At 45.2% G+C, this 9,155-nt stretch overlaps 1 protein-coding gene across 1 annotated transcript in view; it reads left to right on the top strand.

Moving 5' to 3' along the window:
• LOC143122658 (transmembrane protein 132D) overlaps positions 1-9,155 on the top strand; it is a 41,966-nt gene that overhangs the window by 27,850 nt on the left and 4,961 nt on the right. The window contains exons 4-6 of the mRNA XM_076283439.1: positions 1,549-1,720; positions 4,021-4,164; positions 6,290-6,501. Coding sequence (XP_076139554.1) covers positions 1,549-1,720; positions 4,021-4,164; positions 6,290-6,501 — 528 coding nt within the window. The remainder of the gene's footprint in view (positions 1-1,548; positions 1,721-4,020; positions 4,165-6,289; positions 6,502-9,155) is intronic.

Genomic DNA, 9,155 nt, shown 5'->3' with positions numbered 1-9,155 from the left:
GGCCGCATTAACCAGCGAGGAGCCGGCCTTGGAGGAGATCTCATGCGCTAAGGAGGCCATGATACTGCGTGTCCGGCGGATGAAGGGTCAGTGGGAGACCCAGAACGGCGACTATAGTTCACCCCTGTGAGTTACTTAACCCTTTGGCTTCCATGACAGTTTGACAGGGATGAAAGTGTGACTTTTGTGCTGACATTTCCTGTAACAGCCCATTCTCTACCACCCCCTGGTGCCTTTCCAGACAGACACGTGATCTTACTAGATAGAAATCAATCCCAGCCATTGATCCCTTCTGGCAGGCCGGAGGGAGGGGTCGAGTGATGGGGAGCGGGGGGGGGGGGGGGTCTCTGCAATGACCGGGCCCTGACTAGCCTTAGGTAATCCAGACGTGTATCCACTAACTCCACTGGACAGAGGGGCTTTGACAGCTTCATCAGGATAAAGGAAGAGGTATGATGGAGTTGGCTGTTGGCTGTGGACAGAGCCACGGCACGCTAATCTGTCCTTTCATCAGCACCAGGCCACTCCGCTCTGTGCCACTCCCCCAGGCCATCTTCTGATGGGATTCTTTGCAAAATAAGTGCCACACAATTCACATCCATACTCACAGCCAGGATTATAGGCTCTTGTATGCAGCTTAGTTATCTTAGAAAATTCCTTCACACGCTCAGATCTTAGAAGTACATAAACAGCTCATAACACGCACACACACACACACACACACACACACACACACGCTTGTGCAGAAGTACGTGCTCAAGTAGTGCTGTGGAGAATTGATTGTGACAAACATCATGTGTGAGAGAGGTAGGAGGAATCGTGCCCTGGTTAGAGGCCTGGATGTCTCCTGGCTGTCTACTGCATAATTCTGCATGTGTTACAGTATTGAAATAGACCGACAGTAAACAACTTTTGTACTTTTGTACTTCACCAAATAGGCAATGCAGTACTTTCTCAAAATGTGCATGGATCCATACTTGCAAATAGCAACACAGAATAGACATGGCATCTCTTATGGATAATGAATAATTCCTGTTCGAAGAATTGTGCAAAGGAGTTTCACACAGGTGTATCAGAGATTCAGACAAGAAATCTCTACCACCTGTGAATAGATGTTTTCCTTTTATTTAGCATATAATAGGGAAACTGTATTTTTTGCAAAATGGTGTGCGAAATGTGTAAACCCAATGAGAATGTGTGAACACATTTGCAAGAGATGACTTCTGCTGTGCAAAAAAGGTGTTAATGAAGACCAAGTGGATCTAAGTTTCTTTTAGCAGGTCAAAGCAATCGAGAAAAATTGTAATCAAGCAAGGAATCAGTGTGAAATCTGCATCAGGTCTTGATTGCTGATGTCATTCCTTCACTTAGTATTATGTGTGTTTGTGTGTGTGTGTGTGTGCGTCTGTGTGTGTGACAGAAAGAGAGGGCGAGAGAGAAAGACAGGGAGAGTGTGTGTGTGTGTGTGTGTGTGTGTGTGTTTGTGGAGTGCTGACATGTGTGAATGACAGGTTAAAGCTGTCTACCCTGTGGTTCTATGATTGACAGGGGACTACTGGAGGTGCTCCAGCTGGATTTTGAGGCTGAAGAGTTCAGTGACCAATCGGAGGGCCAGCTGATCACATGGCGTCTGGAGTTGCCTGGCAACATAAAGGATGAAGGAAGCATGACAATTTACACCACGCAAAAGGACTTCATTGGCCTGGCTCCACTCATTATGGTGTGTGAATAAATTACATTTAATGTAAATTAAATTAAATGTACTGCATATCAGTATTATATATGTGTGTGTGTGTGTGTGTCAGTGTATATGTGTGCATTTGTGTATGTGCATGCTCCCAGTGAGTGCCTGTGACAGTATGTGCGGTGTGTGTGTGTGTGTGTGTGTGTGTGTGTGTGTGTGTGTTTGTGTGAATTTGGTTTTGTGACACAGTACATTGGTTTTCATGTACGGTGTGTGTCTATGTACAGTACGGTGTGTGTTAGTTAGTGACTATAACAGTGTGTGTGTGTGTGTGTGTGTGTGTGTGTGTGTGTGCATGTGAGAGAGAGAGCGAGTGTGTTTTTAAGTGTTAGCTGCCGTTGCTCATACACCAGCAGCCCTGCTCCACTCTCCAGCACGTCCACCCTGTGGCTCCTCTCCGCTCGGCGCTGTAACTGGCCCCGCGGGACGCGCCAGACTGTTTGTGAGACATAAACAGGGATCTCGGGGCGGCCAAAGTCATTGCCGTATAATAGTTTTCTCTCTATTGTATTTTCATTGAATGCCCCTTAGTGCAGGAGTGGAGTGCAGAGTGCTTGTGTGATTGTGTGTGTGTGTGTGTGTGTATGTGTGTGTGTGTGTGTGTGTGTGTGTGTGTATGTGTGTGTGTGTGGTGGGGGAGGGAGGGTCGGGGGCTGACGGTTCTCACTATAAAAGTACAATATCTTGTATAAATGATTCATGGCTGCCTAGAGAGCAGATGTGTGTTGGTGTCGGCGTGTTAATTGTCTAGAGGCCCTCTGCCAAATCTGTCTCCTGCCCTGGGCTTTGATCTCTCCTGCGCCTCTACGCGAGTGGGTCAGGCGCCCTCCGACGTTGTGCTAATGAAATTGACATTCATTCACAGGAAATTACGCCTGTCAGGATTAACCGTGACGACTGAAGAAGGGAGAGAAAGAGAGAGATGGAGAGAGGGAGAGATGGAGAGAGGGAGAGATGGAGACACATAGAGAGAGAGAGAGAGAGAATGAGAAGAAAAATCAATGGGTTTCTATGAAGCTGAAGAGTCATGTTTTATCACTGCTGCAGGGATTTTTTCACATCTCCTTCACCTTTCCTGACCCATTCCTATAATGTAAGGGTGTGCTAATCAGACTTGAAGTTATTCTTTTTTATCATGCCCGTGGCCTGAAATTGTACTTCAGTTTTGTCCTTTTTGTTCCTGTTGGAGTTGCCCCTGGGACCTATTTTAGTTGTGAAAGTGCCATAAAAAGTCACCGTTCCACATGATGTCAAATCAAAGAGTGCTGAAAAAAACAAATCAGAGTTCTTGTACAGAAAAAAAAATGTGGCTCAAATAGAAAAGTGGTTCAATATATGGCTTTGTGTTAAGTAGAACTGGCTAGTGTAGCCACAAAGAAAGAGAAGTTCTCCATCTCGCTGGAAGAAGTTGCTGTGGAATGGATTTTCTTTTATTTAAGATGGAGATTGAACACGGTGGTCCAAATCTAAAGTTACTGAAGCGCAGGTTGAACTCAGCCACCACAACGGAAACAAAACAAACACAAAGAAACAACAAAAGCAGAGCATGCAGCGACGTCACAGTGGACTTTAACTCCAAAACAAAAGAATCTTTGAATTTTCTGCAGCATCTGTCTGTGTGTGTGTGTGTGTGTGGGGGGGGGGGGCAGCTTGAAGGACATCTGTCAGAGCCCATGTGCTTAAGTCTGTGCTCAGACACACAATCCGCCATCTCGAGACTGATATTATGAGAGACTGGCCGACAGTAGGAGTCCATCTTAATGAAGGAGCCTCCACATCTATAGAAGGCGCGGAGCCACAGGTTAATTCCTGACCGCGGGGCTCTCGTAGGGCCAGGCAGAGGTGGCGCGCCCAGATGCCCGCCGCATTCCACCGCTTTTGCCTCACAGAGAGGTGCCCCGGTGAAATCTCATTAGTGTGTGTCAGTGTCTGTTTCAGCCTCATAAATACTCTGAAAGAAAGCTAACTGATGGTAAAATGGGCTCATGTTCAATTTTGAAGCTCTGTGTTTAGGAATTGTGATCTTACGTGAGAAATATAAGTGAGCCTACATTTGAGTTTGTGTTTGTGTTTTGCCTTTGTATCTGTTTTACTGTTCAAGCCTACCATAGTTTTGTGTCTTAAGTAGGCCCTGCTGTCTTTAGGGGCAAAGTCAGTGTGTTTGGCTTGACGTACATGGTAAGCTTGGATGAAAAGTCATGGTCAAGGTGTGTGTGTGTGTGTGTGTGTGTTACATTTCTTACATGTTCTCTGGGACACGTTCTCTCTACCTCCAGGACACGGAGCTCCTGAACACGGCCGTCCTGACGGGGAAGAGGGTGTCCGTTCCTGTGGCCCTCTTGGCAGTGGAGGCAGACGGCTCCGTCATGGACATCACCAACTCCACCAGCTGCCAGTCCGCAGACACAGACATCCTCAAGGTACACAGGACCACCACACCCCACAGGACCACCACACAAAGGGGCCACTCATACCAAGAAAGATAACGAGCAAAAAAGTGTCACTCTAGCTAATATGAAGTACAACGTCCACATAAACAATGTGATAACGATTATGATATGATGAGCAACATTGTCGGGGTCACTTGCAGTTATCGTTATAGTTATCGTTCTTTGTCTGAACGGCCCTTAAAGCTGCAGTTGGCAAGATTTTTTTGATCATATTCACTGAAACCGACACTATGCTCCGACAGAACCACATAAATCGGTGCTCGGTGGTAGTGGGGGAGGGGCATGAGAGTTTAAAGATTCAAAATTTTGGCCCCTCAATCTTTCAGACTTGCCAACTGCAGCTTTAAGGGTCCAGGACTGCAGGACTAACTGTACACAATAAGTCACAGCTGTCCAGAATACAGGCAGATGCACTCTCTCACAAACACCTGCACTCGTAGGGATAAACGACACAGAGATGTTTTGGAGGAAGGGAGGAAGGGTGAAAAGGTGTGAAGGGAATGTGAGGATAAAAGGAAAGGGAAAGAGGAAAAGAAACAAAAGGCAAGAATAAAATATAAAGTCTATATTAAGAAATAGATCAAATAAAAATATGAAATATTCTGAGAGAGAGGTCTACAATCAAATGAAACGGGAAATGTATTATTTAAATACAGCAAGAGACTGGAGAGAGTTTGGAGAGAAATCTCTAAAAGCCTAAAAAAAAAAAAAAAAAGCCTGTGGCTGAAGATGGCTAACCCACACTCTCCACCGGCCGTTCCGGTCACACAGGCTTTTATTTGCATGTCTGTTAAGAGCAGTGGCGAAGTTTATCCAGTTATTATTGGATCATTCCCACAGGCTTTGGCTCTCCTGGCCACTGACCCCTTTCAGAGGAGCTTTAGCACATCTAAACGGGTCATTGTAGGGCATCAATTTTCACCACAGTTGCAGAACTCATTTCTTTTATGGAGTGCCCTCAGGAGACGATATCTGTGCATTACTGCGCTGGGAATTGACCTGCTCGGACACATGCACACTAACACACACACACACACACACACACACACACACACACACACACACACACACACACACACACACACACACACACCCAGTAAATATTTGTAATAGTCTAGGGATGTGTATAGTTCTTACCATCAGATTCATCACAACAACTTTTCTCTGAAAATCCACTAGCCAGGTTGCCACAGGCAATGTACAACAAAGTTGGCACTTTGTTTCCATAGTGCACTCTTTAACATCTTACACACACACACACAAACACACATGCGCACACACACACACAAACACACACACACACTCTCTCTCACACACACACACACACACTCACGCACACACACACACTCGCCCCCCTCATAAATAGGAGCGTACCTGTGCAGGAGGTGGGTGATAATGGCGGGTGAGAGCTAATGGAGTTTTAATGATTGCTGTGACTGAGGTGGCACAGCGCACGCATCCGCCGCTTCGGGGGCGTGTAGTATGATCACTGGAGCACGGCACGGTCGCAGACAGCAGCCATCAGAGACGGATTACAAAAATGACACATTGGATATCGCGCCTGAGCATCGCCTCCCCTCCACCTCTCCCTCGCTCCCTCCCTCCCTCCCTCCCTCCCTCCCTCCCTTCATCTCTCAGATTAGCATAAACTTGCCAGACTCTGTGGGAGAGATAACATGGTTCCATCCTGTGCCTCCCTCTCTCTTCATCTCTCTCTCTCTCTCTCTCTCTCTCATCCTCTCTCTGTCTCTCACACTCACTCACTCACACTCTCTCTCCGCTTGTCTAATTCTGGGTCTTGACAGCACTAACAAATCCTGCCGCTGCCGCCGCTGAGAAGTTTACTCTCTTAATTAAAGCACGTTCAAACATCCTCCTTGTTTTCCATTAAGCTTCAGAGACCTGGAGCAGAGTGCTGTTTGCAGATGCTCTCTGCTCCGCGGCCCTTTCACCTCCCCGTCAAGGTCACCTCCACTCTCGTTTAGTTTCCTATGCATTTATTCAGCAAATTTTTTTTATGAAAAGCTTGGCATTGGGTAAAATGACCTCTGGGCATAACACTTGCAACACTTTTTTTGTCCTTTTTTTCCCTCAGGTGTCCGAGAGATGCGATTTTGTCTACATGGACGGGAAGGAGACGGGCGGGCGCGTCCAGATGCTGGTCAACTTCACCTACAGCTACCTGAGCGCCCAGCTGGAGGTGAGCGTGTGGATGCCCCGCCTGCCGCTGCACATCGAGCTGTCCGACTCCGAGCTCAGCCAGATCAAGGGCTGGAGGGTGCCTGTCTCAGCCGTCAGCCAGAGGAGGTAAGCAGACTTGACACTTTATTTGGATGGTCTCTAAAACTACAACCAAATTAACCCGTTGACACTCTGTTAACAGCTTTTGGTTACGTTTAGGGATTGGGTTTGGTTAAGGCAGTGGTTCTCAAACTTTTTCTATCATTCCCCACTTTAGAGATGGGGAATTTTCAAACCCGACCTGACCTCATCAACCCGGCAAAATGGTATAACGTTAAAATATTTTTTATGCATTTTGGCTCCACCGGATCAGATGTTTTTTAAATTTTTATGTCGGCCTGTTCACTACTCCTATGTTTGTGTGGCTATTTTGTTTTGAATCTATGATCTTCCTTGTCAGAAAAGAAAGGCATTATTAAAGATGTCCTCCTGTTCATCGTGCCCCATCTGTCATGTCTCTATTCCCCACTAGTAGGGCCCGCCCCACACTTAACCCCCACTGGGTTAAGGTGATGTTGAAAGTCTGAACTTTAATTTCAGCCAACTATCTGTAAAGTCTCCTAAGTTGGACTATCCGAGAAATATTTGGCCAGATCATTTGAGGACAGGAGCCTACAGTGTGTTTTAATTACAGATCCATTTAATTTCCCCCCTCGTCCACTGATTTAATCTTGTTCGTACTTTCAAACACAAAGAGCACCAAGACGTTCACTTCAATTAGCGCCTCTAGATTGTCAATGTGCAGATCATTAAATGAGTATTTACTCAGCAATTTGTCTATTTATCAGTAGTACTGTTTTGATGTTTTAATCGCTAATTTGAAATGACAACCTGCAGTATGCATTTAAGAGCAACTATTCCATTTGACTTGTGAGTTTTTTTTTAGGAGGGGGGGGGGGTTGCATTTGCTGCCAACCTGAAGCCGTGCATATGTATGAGTCAAGCAGCGTGTGCCAGTTAATAGATTCAGCTGAAGTGGAGTACTTTCATTACTCATTCATTACCGAGCTGCTGATACACTAAGTGATTTAGGTATGTCCTGAATGGTGACTTCACTCAAGGGTCGTTTAATTAAGATTACACATCATCACTTCGACTATTTATACAGGACATTTTGGTGTCGTGCTCAGTAAAGTGAGGCATGTTCGGAGATCACAGAGGTAATCTGTGAGGAAAATTAATCACACTTTCCTTCTTTTGATCAGTTCTGGCAGTGACATGAAATATGAAATAGCATCAATCCCAGAAAGGCACATCTCCAAAACAGAGAGGGGGAACCCATTCGATTTTAGGATGCTATGAATGTTTTTAATCTTAATATATCCCACTTTTTCAGATGTCCTTACAAGATATGGATTCGAGTAAAGCACTGTCATATGTTCCAATACCGGCATTTAATGATTCATGTGAAACAGTCGTTTGTGAAAAATGAGTATAGATGATGAGGCTCAACCAAGTTTGATCGCTTCTGGCTCGTAACATTTCTCTCCTATTTGCCCCCTGAATACAAGTGCAGGATATAACTAATGCTTAATGCTTGTGTGTCCAGTTTTGGATAGTTTCCACGTAATGCTTTATTTAAAGATCTGCACGATGTGGATCAGTGTGGTTCTGCACTAAGTATGCTTATGAATCATGTTCAACAACAGCTCCTAAAATCCCTTATTTATGCATGTTCATCCTGCCTCTAAACCTCCCCCTCAGTTTACCAACAGCCCTAATCTGAATTGAAATTAATAAAAAAATATGGAGGGCCACTAATGCGCGTTTGATTGCAGGGTTCAAGGGTTAAAAGATCAGTGATTTTATTGACCTTGATCAGAAAGTAAAGAGGAAATGATAATCCATTGCTTTTAATCACAGGGACCAGGGCCAGGAGAAGCCACAGTTTTTATCCCCGCCTCAGAGATCCATAGTTGTGGCACTTTGAAGGCTGGGAGGTGGGTGGGTGGGTGGGTGTTTGTGTCGTGTACTACATGCTTGTTTACAAGAACTTTCCTCCGGGGTAATACATATCTGCTGTGATAAACGGTCTCTAAATGGTCTTACAGTTGACCTAGCGTGGTGACATGTCCTCAAGCCCGTGGGATTTAACCCCCTTGAAGTTGATTCTCACAATGGACGGACGGGATTTTCTCCCCCATCGACTTATATTGTTGCAATCATCAAAGCTTACACTTCCTATTCCTGACTGTTATGGGTCAGTGTAAGGCCTAGTAATCCAGGAGCTCAACAGTACCATGATCAGTGGCTTTTCCTTGGACATTTCCGCTACTTTTTCAGCGACCGGTTCATTTTTTTTTCTCAACGCCAGCAACATGGCTCACGTGTCACAAGCATTTGTAGGACAGCGCAGGAGCAGAAAGCCAGAACTGGCTATTTCAGCAAATTTGGAATCTAAGCATGCGCCTGATAAAACAGCCATCTACCTCAGAGCATTCCATTTTTAATATCCTGCCCAATCCTAAAGGAAATGAAGGCGTTATGATGCTGTATTTTTGTCAAAAGACATAGTGTTTATATATCTGCTGTAGGTTAGGCTAGAGTGGGTCGAAGGATTTTCATGTTTTGAAGGTGAGAGAAAGTGGAATAGAACATTATGTCCAATATTCCAATATTGCGCATCATTGTAAATAAACTCTGTTCCTGATTTTTCATACTATTGGTCTGGCTGGGTCTCTATTCATCTGTGGTATCAAAATTACCATCAAAGGCTTGAG

This window comes from Alosa pseudoharengus, unplaced genomic scaffold (genome assembly GCF_046254945.1).
Source record: "Alosa pseudoharengus isolate Yale_2024_CS ecotype anadromous, Long Island Sound unplaced genomic scaffold, YU_APseudo_1.1 YU_APseudo_1.1_scf_14, whole genome shotgun sequence".
In the NCBI taxonomy this organism is placed as follows: domain Eukaryota; kingdom Metazoa; phylum Chordata; class Actinopteri; order Clupeiformes; family Clupeidae; genus Alosa; species Alosa pseudoharengus.
Note: the sequence above shows the minus strand (reverse complement) of the source record. Positions and strands in the feature narration are given on the sequence as shown.